A 13643-nucleotide genomic window follows, 5' to 3' on the forward strand; every position below is an offset into this window, starting at 1 on the left:
ATTTGTGACATTTATAATTTATATTACAATATTATAATATATATAATATAAATTTATATTTGAATATAATATAATATGTAATTAACAAATTTACATATATATTATAATATTGCAATATAAATTATAAATATAATTATAAATATCACAAACATATATACACTTACTGACAAAAGTTAAAAAATTTTCAATTTAATTGTGATCCTTGCACATATATGTTCGAAGAACAATTCCTTGTTTACTGATGTATGGAATATTATCTTATTATGCCATTTTTAGCTTCAACCTATGTATCGTAGAAGATAGAGAATATACTAAAATTACCAAACGATTACGTTGGTTCTTAACTTTTGTCAGTAACTGTATATATATATTATTAATAATTAATAATGCCTATAATTAATATAAGTATATAATCCGAGTTATTTCAGTACCCAATCAGTTCTGATAGCAGTTTTATATATTGACGAGAAAGGTAGAAATGTTTTTAAAAATGGACAGTAATTGGTCCAGAGTGGCTCAGGCCCGCGCGGAGGGATTCAGGGATCATGCCCAGACACGTATATTTAAAAAAGAAGTGGAAAAATCGATAAGATAAATTCAGAGAGCCGTCATTTCTTTATTTACCGAGATTTTTCGTTTTACTTACTACCAAACACAGCAGCACCCATACTTAAAGCGAATCCTGTTGAGTCTTTTTATTTCTGATAACAGAAAGAGCCTGTATTACGGTCACCACCGATAACGGATTTTTAATGGGTCCTTCGGACCATAGCACGTAACACTGGCGATTTTCCACTATTCTTATCAAAAAATACATGAAGCATAGTCGAGGATTGTACAACTAAACTCTGCTAATTTCATAACACAAGGTCCCAATGATCCTTTGTGTCGTAAATTAACCCCTTGGCTACTGTGGACGCCTATAGGCGCTTAGAAATTTTGCGTTTCTGATACGGAGGGAGGCTATATTTTCACAAAAATGCATCCCTACTCAAAAGTTCGCCATTCTCGACGCACATCGTAACTTAATTCCTGCCGTATGGTACAACCGGTGCGTATCAAAGTCTGCCGTAGTCAAGGGGTTAACTACGGTCATGCAACGATGGTGACAGGCCTGTTAAAGGTTGCAGGCCAATACCAACCTTCGGACTTCAAGGACCTTCGATACTATACAGGCATCAAAGGATCGGTTTTTAGGTTTAACAGGTCAAGTGCCACGCCGGTTCCCAGGGACCGGGGCTAAACTTTTCGTTCGGGCCCGGCCCAGACTAGGACCAAAAGGTGCTAGCTTTTGGTGTCAAATTCTTCGCCATCTTTGGACCTAATGTTTGGTAATTCCTGTTATAACAATTGGTACAGTATTTCCGAGTTTTATGAACACTTCGCCCACTTGAGGGGAGAGTCTGGGCCTGAACGGTACGGCAAGCAAAACGGGCTGGGCACTTAACGTGATAAAAGGGCCTGCTGTCTCTTGCAGCAGTCAGTCTCTAATCCGGAACAGTATAGAACGCTTTTAACACTAGAACTACCGATCTGTAATATCTGCATAAATATATATGTAAACAATATTAATTAAAGTAATATAATGAAAATAAATAAGTAGAAGTAATACTACTCTTGTCGGAACAAAAATCAATATTAATTTTGAGAAAAGTAGTTGCATGTTTCCAATAATTGCAAAAATAAAAAATCCCAAACAAGTCATTTTGACACCCTTGGTAGTTCTAGTGTTAACCAGTTAGCTGTGATTGACGAGTATACTCGTCATGCGTAAAAGGTAGTGACCATTGGCTATTTAAATTGCAATTTTTGTGAAAAATAAAACGTATTCTCAAATTTCAAACTGTTTAGAATATTTTGGGGCCAGGCCGGAATAAAACAAGCAAATAAAAAATATGAATAATTTGAGATGAACTCATGCGTCCCCGTAGGCACCGGCTGAAACAGCTTATCAGTTCGTATAACGAATCTATTTATGCCTGATGATAACGCTTTTTAGATGTTAGCGTGAAAGGGGCAAAAGCAAAAGTCGGAAAGCTGATTTATGATAGGGTTCCTTCAGGGATGGTCCGCCATGGGACAAAAGCGTGACGCTGACCAGGCGCTGAGCCCATTGATGGCTGCTAGCCTGAAATTACCTAGCTATTTTTCGACGGTCACTAAAATTCATAGATATCCATAAAAACGAACCAATAAGGGAATAGATGTTAACCAAATACGTGAATATTAGTAATAAAATTGTCAATTTTATAAAATAAACTCATCTTTTTGATCCAATATTTTAACAGCGACACTTACTCTGTGATTGACGAGTATACTCGTCATCGCTCGATTTTCGCGACACATATGGGTGCGCGCTCTCAAAAGGGGGCGTCACAGCTAATTGGTTAACCAGTTAGCCCAGGTATTCACTGACAAATCTTTCTAATTCTCTGAACAGTTTCAACCTAGTGTCCAGTAAAGATATTAGTAAATTATCTTAGGCCTGACCCATAAGGACGTGTTTAAAACTCTTGCTTTTTTCATTCTCAAAAGTGTATATATTTCACCTATATTATAAGTAATACTACTCTTGTCGGAACAAAAATCAATATTAATTTTGTGAAAAGTAGTTGCATGTTTCCAATAATTGCAAAAATAAAAAATCCCAAACAAGTCATTTTGACACCCTTGGTAGTTCTAGTGTTAACCAGTTAGCTGTGATTGACGAGTATACTCGTCATGCGTAAAAGGTAGTGACCATTGGCTATTTAAATTGCAATTTTTGTGAAAAATAAAACGTATTCTCAAATTTCAAACTGTTTAGAATATTTTGGGGCCAGGCCGGAATAAAACAAGCAAATAAAAAATATGAATAATTTGAGATGAACTCATGCGTCCCCGTAGGCACCGGCTGAAACAGCTTATCAGTTCGCATAACGAATTTATTTATGTGTGATGATAACGCTTTTTAGATGTTAGCGTGAAAGGGGCAAAAGCAAAAGTCAGAAAGCTGATTTATGATAGGGTTCCTTCAGGGATGGTCCGCCATGGGACAAAAGCGTGACGCTGACCAGGCGCTGAGCCCATTGATGGCTGCTAGCCTGAAATTACCTAGCTATTTTTCGACGGTCACTAAAATTCATAGATATCCATAAAAACGAACCAATAAGGGAATAGATGTTAACCAAATACGTGAATATTAGTAATAAAATTGTCAATTTTATAAAATAAACTCATCTTTTTGATCCAATATTTTAACAGCGACACTTACTCTGTGATTGACGAGTATACTCGTCATCGCTCGATTTTCGCGACACATATGGGTGCGCGCTCTCAAAAGGGGGCGTCACAGCTAATTGGTTAACCAGTTAGCCCAGGTATTCACTGACAAATCTTTCTAATTCTCTGAACAGTTTCAACCTAGTGTCCAGTAAAGATATTAGTAAATTATCTTAGGCCTGACCCATAAGGACGTGTTTAAAACTCTTGCTTTTTTCATTCTCAAAAGTGTATATATTTCACCTATATTAAATTTTATATATTTATTTCTGTCCAACTGAATACGGTTATTTCCTTGCACGCTAAACGCTTTGATTTTCTTCCCGGAATCCCAACACGTTGCAATAATTTTTCAAAAATATCGAAAGAAATGGAGCAAGATACTGAAAAAGCCGGTTAATAAAGAAGATAACCACTCACCAGGGTGAATACCAAGTGCCACACAGGTATTGTCAAAGTCCTTCTGCAGTTGCTGAATGGCCAGGCTAAGGACAGGCTCGATCTGCTCTCTGGTTAGGTCACCGACGCATTCGCCGGCTTCCATGTCTTCCACGAATCCAGTCCCAACGCTGCCCAGGTCCACGGGTCTCAGATTGTACTTCCTTTGAAAGCTGGTATCCCTCAGAACCTCTCTGAGCAACTGATGATCGCTCTTTTGCCCGTCCTTGAACAGCTCCTCCTCCTTCTGCAGAGGATTTCTGACCTCGTCCTGTATTCTCTCAAGTTTCAGAACATTTGTTCTCGCTGCGTCCGCGAAATCCTTTCTGGTACCCTTGAACAGCAAGTTCCTCAGCGAGGAACTGTTCTCGAGTTCCACTGGATCAGGCGAGGAGGAAGTGCTGGACGAGGAGGACGACAACGGTGAGGAGGAGCTGCTGCTGTTGCTGTTGGTGCTGCTGCTGTTGCAGTTGGATCGGGGCTCCTCCTTGAACAGGATTTCCTTCAGCAACGGGTGTCCTTGCACTGCGGTATCCTCTTTCTTCGCGAAGAAGACCGCGTCAAGGCTGTTGTAGATGTCCTCCTCTGTTCTGGGTGGAGTGCACGGCACTGTGCAATCGGTGGAGTCCTCTCTGTAGCCCAGACTCTCGGCCAAGAGTCTGAAACCGGGGTTGTAGAAGCATTATCGGGGTGTTTACTGGTGTTTGATAGGCGATTAGGTGATTAGTATACAGGGTGAGGTTAGATGTTCGAGCGACGAGTGACAACAGTGGTCGGATTTAGTATGAATGTAAATGCAATAACAAAATATGAATGTATGTACAACCCCCTCCCCCAAGAAAACAAAAATATTATTTTAACTTAACGCAACTTTAATTTAACCCTTTTTTATTTATTTTCTTTTTTATTTTTTACGTGGGGGAAATTTTCGAAAGATACCCGACCCCCCTAGGGGAGGGGGTGGTGTTATGCGGGATTTTTACCCACTAAGACCCCCACGATGTCGCCTACCGCGACAGTGGAGCGCCCTGGACTTCGCGAGCGATGAAACTGCCAGAACAATTTTAATTTAACCCTCTATGGGCCCCTATAACTTTCAAGTTACACGCTAATGTATGGGTATTTTATTAAGCACTGCTTTAAACGTTATCGTCTTGATCACTCTAGTTCGCGATTTTTATTTCGATATGTTTATAATTATTTCTGCAATACCTCCCGTGGTTCCATTTTTCAAAATTCTAATTCTTTTTCATTTACCGGTTATTCGATCATGATAGGCTAGGTCCTCTGTGGCCCCCTATGACCTTTTCCCCACAAGATGGCGTGGAAAATTATCTTGTCTATCTATTGCACATTATCTTGGCACAATAATACAAACGTTGTTAATTCAAACTTTCGATACGAATTCGTTATAATAAAATTGTCAAAACTGATGAATTTGTTGCTTGATTTTTGTTGATTTTGTGTTACACACAATTCTTATAGTCAAGAAAAATATATATTCGGTCCATAGAGGGTTAATACATTTCTTCGTCGTCACTTTGCTTGCTGGTTCTTAGTAGAAGTACAATGTTGTACAATGCTTTTTGCAATTTTCTTATCGTGTTAGAGCGAAACCGTATTGTAGGAGGGCTACCTGTACCTTAAATTTGAGAATCGACCATCGGTATTTATAATTTTGATAAACGACGACGGGATATGTTGGTAAACAAATGTCTAGATTTTGTTTCCTCGATTTATGCATATGTAATTATTTTATTTCGATATTTCGTGTAACTTTGTCTACCTTAACCCTTTGCACTCGGCGATTTTTTGGCTAAAGAACAATAAAGATTTTCTTTCACAAAGCTGACGATATTTTTCTGAGAAGTGAAAAGGAAATCGTATGATAACAAACACGTAGAATTATTTGATTTCGATACCTCGCACACAGTTACGTTATTTGAAATTTGACATATTAATGAATATCGAGCTTCGAAATTTTATCAAATGGCGACTGCAGGGCGCCTCTCGAGCGCAAAGGGTTAATATGATTAATATTGGTAATTCATTTTGCAAGGATCGAAGGTAACTTGATGGTTTTAGATATCGTAACTGGTGGAATTAAAATTCTGGAAGTAAATTCTTTGACTGGCTTGTGGTACCTCTTGTAAGTGATAAAAATGTGGAGTCAAGGCTCGACTATGCAGTATAGCTGTAATATATTGGCTATGAACTCTGCTAGAAGGGGTTAAGGTATTCCTCAGTCTTAGTGAATTGCAAAGAAGATTACTGTAATTTATTAATATATCTAATACCAGTAGTCTGTTTTGTGTTAGGGATGGGTTCCTACGGACATCGAAATCTCTTGTTTCCAGAATTCGAAACGCAAATCTTTTTTCGTGATCCTAAATTTTCGGAACGTGGAAAATTTAATAAGAAAAATTGAAAAATGAATAAAATTATTAGATTAGGTCCAGACGGAATAGGCTCAGAAAAAGATTTGAATGCTAGAGTTGTTTTGTTTCCTGTTCAACTATGGTTAATGATAATTTATGCAAAAATCTTATAGAGAATTCAATTTAGAAACAAAATATTATAAAAGCAAATCAAAATCAGTATTTTGAGTTTCGGAGGTTTGAAAGTTTCAAATTAGTAATAATTTCAAATTTTTTTAATTTGAAGAATTTCGAAATCCAATAAATTTAAGGATGCAAGTTCCAAGAATTCAGAGAGAAGATTCGAACCCACCCCTACTTAAAACAGCGTTTTAATTGAAAATGTAATTTTCAAAATTTTAAATCTTTTGATGTAATAAAGATTTCAATAATTTTGAATTTAGAAAATTCCCTTTTTCCGAAATTTCACGAACATTCAGATTCAATTTCTTTCGAACTCACCACTACTCAAAACATCGTTTTAAATATACACCTAATTTTTCAAATCAACAAATTTTTTCGTGTAATAAAAATTTCAACAATTTCATATTTTGAAAATTTCTGTCTTGCGAAATCTTATAAACTTTTAAATTTCAGTTCTTTCAAACCCATCCCAACTTGAAACATTGCTTAAATCGAAAACCTAATTTTCCAAATTTAAAATTCCTCTGTACAATCAAATTTTTAATAATTTCGAATTTCGAAAATTCCCTTCTTCCGAAATTTCACGAACATTCAGATTCAATTTCTTTCGAATTCACCACTACTCAAAACATTGTTTTACATATAAGCCTAATTTTCCAAATCAAACAATTTCTTCGTGTAATAAAAATTTCAACAATTTCGAATTTTGAAAATTTCCTGCTTCCGAAATCTCACAAATATTAAGATTCAAATTTTGTGAAACCCACCCCAACTCGAAACATCGCTTAAATCGTAAACCTAATTTTCCAAATTTAAAATGTCTTCGTGTAATAAAAATTTCAATAATGTCGAATTTTGACAATGCCTTGTTCTTCGAAACTTTACAGGCTTCTCAGACTCGAACTCCAAGGCGCGAGAAATAAGTTTCTAACCCACCCCTACTTAGAAGCTTCATGCTGCACGAAAAGGCAAGTTACATAACGTGGGATTAATTTTTATCAGAAATTTACCTAGGCAGGTCTTCATAAATCTAGCCAACTTTAAACAGCCGGGTTAGACTGACGGAACATAATTTACCTGGACTCTTGCAAGATGGCCAGGAGGTCGAGGCTCTTCTCCCTCTTGACCGGCTGCTTCGCGGAGGGTTCCGGACTGGTCGGGTAGAATTGCGCGCTCTGAGGACTCCTGGGCACGTAGTAGGGACTCGTTGGATACCCCGGAGAACCTTCGTGCGAGTAATTAGGGGACAGTTCTCCACCGGCACCGGGGTAAGGTGAACTCGAGTAAGCTGTAGGCGAGCCGGGTCGTGGTGACTGTGCTTCCTGCTTTATCTGCGCTGGTTTCAGAGTGTTCTGCGCGTTCGCCGCGGCATAATCGTCCGAAAGAAGGGACAAGTCGAATTGGAATGTGCTGTAATCGAATGACGGCGAATAGCCGGCTGCGGTTGGTACGGTCTGTGGCATCTGAAATGGAAATGTGGAAAATAGCTCGTTAGAATTAATCGATTATTAATTATAATTATTTAGTATCGCTTAATAAATAAATAAACGATAATTAATCAATTATTCATCTCAAGGAAGATGAATTTCTTATGCGAGGATTTCGTTGAAAATTATTAAGTTGCTTTCGTGTCAAATTATTATTTCGTTTATTAAGTAAATTATTAAACGATTATTAAGTGTTAGTAAATAAAGAAATAATACCAACAATAAATAATTATTTTAATATCGTGTCACTAATCATATAGTACTTTAGTTGATAAATATAATTATTAAACTAATTAATAAATAAGTAACAATTGAGGTTAATAATAATAAATAAATAAATGATAATTAATTAATTGTTCCTTATGCGAGGATTTCGTTGAAAATTATTAAACTGTTTTCGTTTCAAATTATTATTTCGTTGTATTGTTGAATTTTATTTATTTGAATAAATATATATGTACATAATATTTAATTATTAGTCACGATTATTCAGTGCTGGTAAATAAAGTAATAATACCAACTATAAATAATTATTTCAATATCGTGTCACTAATTATATAGCATTTAGTTGTTAACTATAATTATTGAATTAATTAATAAATACATAATAATTGAGGTTAATAATAATAAATAAATAAATAATAATTAATTAATTGTTCCTTATGCGAGGATTTCGTTGAAAATTATTAAGTTGTTTTCGTTTCAAATTATTATTTCGTTGTATTGTCTAATTTCATTTATTTGGATAAATATATATGTACATAATATTTAATTATTAGTCACGATTATTCAGTGTTGGTAAATAAAGTAATAATACCAACTATAAATAATTATTTTAATATCGTGTCACTAAACATATAGCATTTAGTTGTTAAATATATTTATTAAATTAATTAATAAAAGGAATAGCATTAATTAAGTACATATTATAGTTGTAATTAAATTGTAATTAAATATTATAGTTGCAAATACTTGATAATATTATCAGTTTACAAGAAACAATAATTATAATAACTATTAATTAGTTCAATAATATCGTTGATACCTTTTTATAAAGAATCTAACAAAACCATAATAATTTAAGAGGGAGAAGAATTACTATGTATTCAATACACTAATATCTGCAATCGAATATTTGATGGAATTAAATGTTCTGTTCCAAAATACAATTTCTCATAAAGAATCACGAATATAGTAAACAGTGACGAGTATAGTAAACAGTGTGATAATTATATACAATATATCTCCCAATATATCAAAATTTTCTACAAAATTCTGGCTTAAAAACGTGCTTTAATTCGAAAAATAAATTTACCCATAAAATAATGCAACCGATCGAAATTATCCTACGAAATTTTCACTCAAAAATTATACAATCGATAAGTATTTAATTAAAAAAGTAAATTCAATTTTAGATGAAAAAATAAAGAATAATTACATTGCATTAAAATTAATCCAAGATACGGTATTTAAACCGAGTATTGAGTTAATCTGAGCAAAAGTTGCAAAAATAAGTTCCGAATCCCGATCGCAATCCTCGATCACGAAATTATCATACCTGCGTCTCACCCTACCATTACAAAATAAATATACTCCGAGAAACAATAGGATCTAGCTTATACATATATACATCGAACGGTCGACATCCTTTACGATTGGACAAGAGAAAAAGTTACTGCACAGAATCTCGATGGTAGTTGCAACGCTGCAACATTCTCGCTTTCCATCCCCCAGACGATCCACGATTTATTTCGGCGTGTACGAGCGAAAAGATCTAGTCGAAATGATACAGTTTCTTCGAGACAGCAACGATGGGGCCAAGGGTCCATTTATCTTACCGCGTGTTTATTGCCCGTCCCGTGCTTAAACTCGCGTCAGTTTGTTACGCTCCGTAAGTCACTTGTGGCTTACGGCGATCTCAATGCTCATCTCTGGAACTCGCGAACTGGCCGAGGTCGCGATATCGTTCTGTCAACTGTCTAATTCGAACGTTAACGTCATGATCATTTCGATACGAACGTGTAATTGCGTTCACGGGAATGTTATCGTCTGGGTCTCCTTGAAATTTTTGCACAGAGAAATCCAATTGGAGAAATTTCGAATCGGGCAGAAACCTTATTGGAGAAAAAGCAAATTGGGGAAAAATCGAATTGGGGAAAAACTATGTTGGAAAAAAATTGAATTATGGAAAAATCGAATCGGGGAAGAACCGTATTGGAAAAAAATCGAATTAAGGAAAATTCGAATTGAGGAAAATCGAATTAGGGAAAAATAAAAATGGGGGAAAATCGATTTGGGGAAAACCGTATTGGAAAAGAATCGATTTATGGAAAAATTGAATTAGGGAAAATTCTAATTAGGGAAAAACCGTATTGGTAAAAAAATCGAATTATGGAAAAATTGAATTAGAGAAAAATCGAATTGGGGAAGAACCGTATTGGAAAAAAATCGAATTAGAGAAAAATTAAATTAGGTAAAAATCGAATTGGGGAAAAATCGAATTAGGGAAAATTCGAATTGGGGAAAAGCCGTATTGGAAAAAAGTCGAATTATGGAAAAATTGAATTAGAGAAAAATCGAATTGGGGAAGAACTGTATTTGAAAAAAGTCGAATTGGAGAAGAATAGAATCAAGGAAAAATAAAAATGGGGGAAAATCAAATTGGGGAAAAACTGTATTGGAAAAAGATCGAATTATGGAAAAATTGAATTAGGGAAAAATCGAATTGCAGAAAAACCGTATTGGAGAAAAATCGAAATCGTGGGAAATCGAATTTAAGAAAAATATAATTAAAAAAGAGTGGAATTGGATAAGAATCGAATTAAACAGAAACAGAATTGGAGATTTTGTCTGTTTATGAAATAAAGGGATTTTTATGAGAAATTTGTGGTTGGTGGTTATTGGTCTCGAGGATGTATGAGTTGGCAGGTTTTGATCTTGAAAATTGAGAATCGATAATGGCTATAATTAGACTGCTCGGTACCAATGAGATGATATAATAATGAAAAACAGTAGTGAGTTGATAAATGAAATAAGATTGAAAAAAGAAATATCGATACATGGGTACGTAATTACTAAATCACGTAGCGTTGTACAGGGTTAAGCTTATTGTAGATGCGAAATTTTTGATAAATTTCAACTTTTGCGAGAGTGACAGAAAATGATTATTTTTCGTAAAATTAAGATCGGTTAAAGTTATTTATGTTGCATGGCATACTTTGATTAAGTGAATTATGATGATACACTTATTGCTGTTAATAGTTAATTTGGGAAAATTAAAATTAGCCAGGTAATTTTCCTGGATATTGTAGGATCATTTTAATTTTTATTATTTTTAATAGCCTACAATTAAATTTACTTAAATAAAATAAACGAGTAATTGATGAAATTAGAATTACAATTAAGTAACTTCCAGAATAGCAGGATTATTTTGGATTATATTAGTTTTGTTAAGTGAGAGTTGAATTTAGTTAAATAAAATTTAACAGTTTAAACAAGTAAGTAATGAAATTAGAATTAATTGGACAATCTTCGAAATTGCAGGTTTATAGCAGTTCATATTATTTTTATTAGACGAGAGTCGAATTGAATTAATTAAATAGAATAATTTATACAAGTCAAGAAGCAATGAAAAATACAGTTAGGATAATTAGATAATTTTCTGTTAACTAATAATACACATGGATAGGAGGTGATTCTACATGTAAAAAGAGATATATTTTCAATAACTGTGCCACCATATTTATACCAAATAATTATACTTTCACAATTCCTTGAAATTTATTATATGCAGCATACTCTAATAAATAAACAGTATGATATTGCATAATATAAAATCATAAGTGCAAAAATGATTTAAAATTTGACAATTTTTGACAATCCTTTTTCAAACTAATTTCTGTTTCGCGAATTTTAATGCAAAATTATTTTCTTCTCGAACATTTTGATACTATTCGTATTGTTCCACAATTGCCCTTATTGGAGGCAAGTGCAGAATCATTCAGGATGTTTACAAACACGAATAAACACAATCTGGATAAAAAATCGTATAACTAAAATTTGAATAAAAAAATTAACGAGCAATTTTTTCTAAAGGCAAGTTGCAAAGGAAAAAATTAAAATCATTTCTTCGACTTATATTTACACGTAGAATCATCTGCTTGCTTATTATCCCTAATTACCAGATACCTTGTATGTCAATAAAACAGATGCAACAGAATCAAATCCACTTATCCACCAAGCAGATAGAGAGGCGAATAACGTCTTTCTATAATTCCCACGATCACTTTCAAAAAATATCTTCAACACGTATTAACCCCCACCCCACATCCCACCTCCCACCTCTTCAACCTCATTAACCCTCTACAACTCCATGTGACTTGAAAGTTACTATCGATATCACATTTTTTTTTTCTTTCAGATTTTATTCCAGTTACTTGTCACTTAACTGTGATATCTTCTCAGTTACTGACATTAAATGATTTATCTGGTTCATAACGATTATCAATTTTTGGGCTTTAAATTGATAAAATTTTATACTCATACTGTAATATAATAAGGCTTTATATGTATTTTAATATTATGTAATATATTTATATTATTGATATTAATATTTATACTATTAATATTAATACTACTAATATTTTTACTATTAATATTTTATTATTTTTTTATTATCTTATTTTATTTATTTTATTAATATATTAATATTAATATTAAGCAATTAATATTATTAATATTCACCCTGGAGTGGCACACAATTTCCCTGAGATATTTCAAATTTTCTGTAATTTTCTCCAATTTCTCAAATATAGGAAAGTCTATACAAATTCACTGAAATACTTCCAAATATAAATTTCAAGATTACAAACTTCAAATGTTATGTTAAAAATATTTACAGAAAATTTTTGTTCGCTCTTGCAAAAATTTATAATATGGTATTCAAAACTAGCAATTCTTTTGGAGTCACAAATAACACCAGGGTGCTGCTCCAGGCTTAATATTAACGGTATTAATACTATCTATAATTTATATTAAAATAATAATTCCCAATTAATAATACTCTCTCTCCATTCATCGTCGGAGGCAAATTTCCTGTGATTTTCCTTAATTTTGAAAATATATGAAAGTCTATAAAAATTCACTGAAATACTTCCAAATATAAATTTCAAGATTACAAACTTCAAATGTTATGTTAAAAATATTTACAGAAAATTTTTGTTCGCTCTTGCAAAAATTTATAATATGGTATTCAAAACTAGCAATTTTTCTGGAGTCACGAATAACACCAGGGTGCTGCTCCAAGGTTAATATTAACGGTATTAATACTATCTATAATTTGTTTTCAAACAATAATTCCCATTAATAATATTCTCTCTCCATTCATCGTAGGAGGTAAAGAAAATTCTGTTTACAGAGGGTTAAATCAACTCCTCTAAATCGAGGAATTATCCCACCTATATCCTTCTCCCTCTCTCTCACTCCCTAGGAACTCACAGTAATTAAAACTTCATCCACTCGTTCCACCAACCCAGAGTTCACGGGATCAAAGTGTTCCTTCTCCAGTATCGATTGCGGAATAATACCACCGTACCCATATAACACGATACCTTCAGGTCCCAACAGCAACAATAAATATCTCCTTTCCTTATAAACAATCCCGAACAACCCTTCTCTATCACGACCACTTCTCTACACCCATACCTGTGATTCCGAAGAAAAAGCACCCACTGTCACGTATTTTCACCCTACAAATATTGCAGTTTAAAGTTCTGCATATTAATTCATCCTATTAGTATTCGGATAAATTTGCATAATTTTTCTTTGAGGTGTAACACCTATTTTTTGATTCACTTTTTCTGATAAATATTTAAATCACACATTTTGCAACGTAATT

General features: G+C 33.8%; 1 protein-coding gene across 1 annotated transcript in view; it reads right to left on the reverse strand.

Annotated features, from left to right (window-relative positions):
- Window positions 1-13643, reverse strand: part of Ets98B (DNA-binding protein Ets98B) — a 76386-nt gene that overhangs the window by 32400 nt on the left and 30343 nt on the right. Inside the window, exons 2-3 of the mRNA XM_017907204.1 lie at window positions 7338-7723; window positions 3682-4358 (exon numbers count right to left, since the gene is read on the reverse strand). Coding sequence (XP_017762693.1) covers window positions 3682-4358; window positions 7338-7723 — 1063 coding nt within the window. The remainder of the gene's footprint in view (window positions 1-3681; window positions 4359-7337; window positions 7724-13643) is intronic.

Source organism: Eufriesea mexicana, unplaced genomic scaffold, assembly GCF_001483705.2.
Source record: "Eufriesea mexicana isolate 0111107269 unplaced genomic scaffold, ASM148370v2 scaffold7306, whole genome shotgun sequence".
Lineage (NCBI taxonomy): Eukaryota > Metazoa > Arthropoda > Insecta > Hymenoptera > Apidae > Eufriesea > Eufriesea mexicana.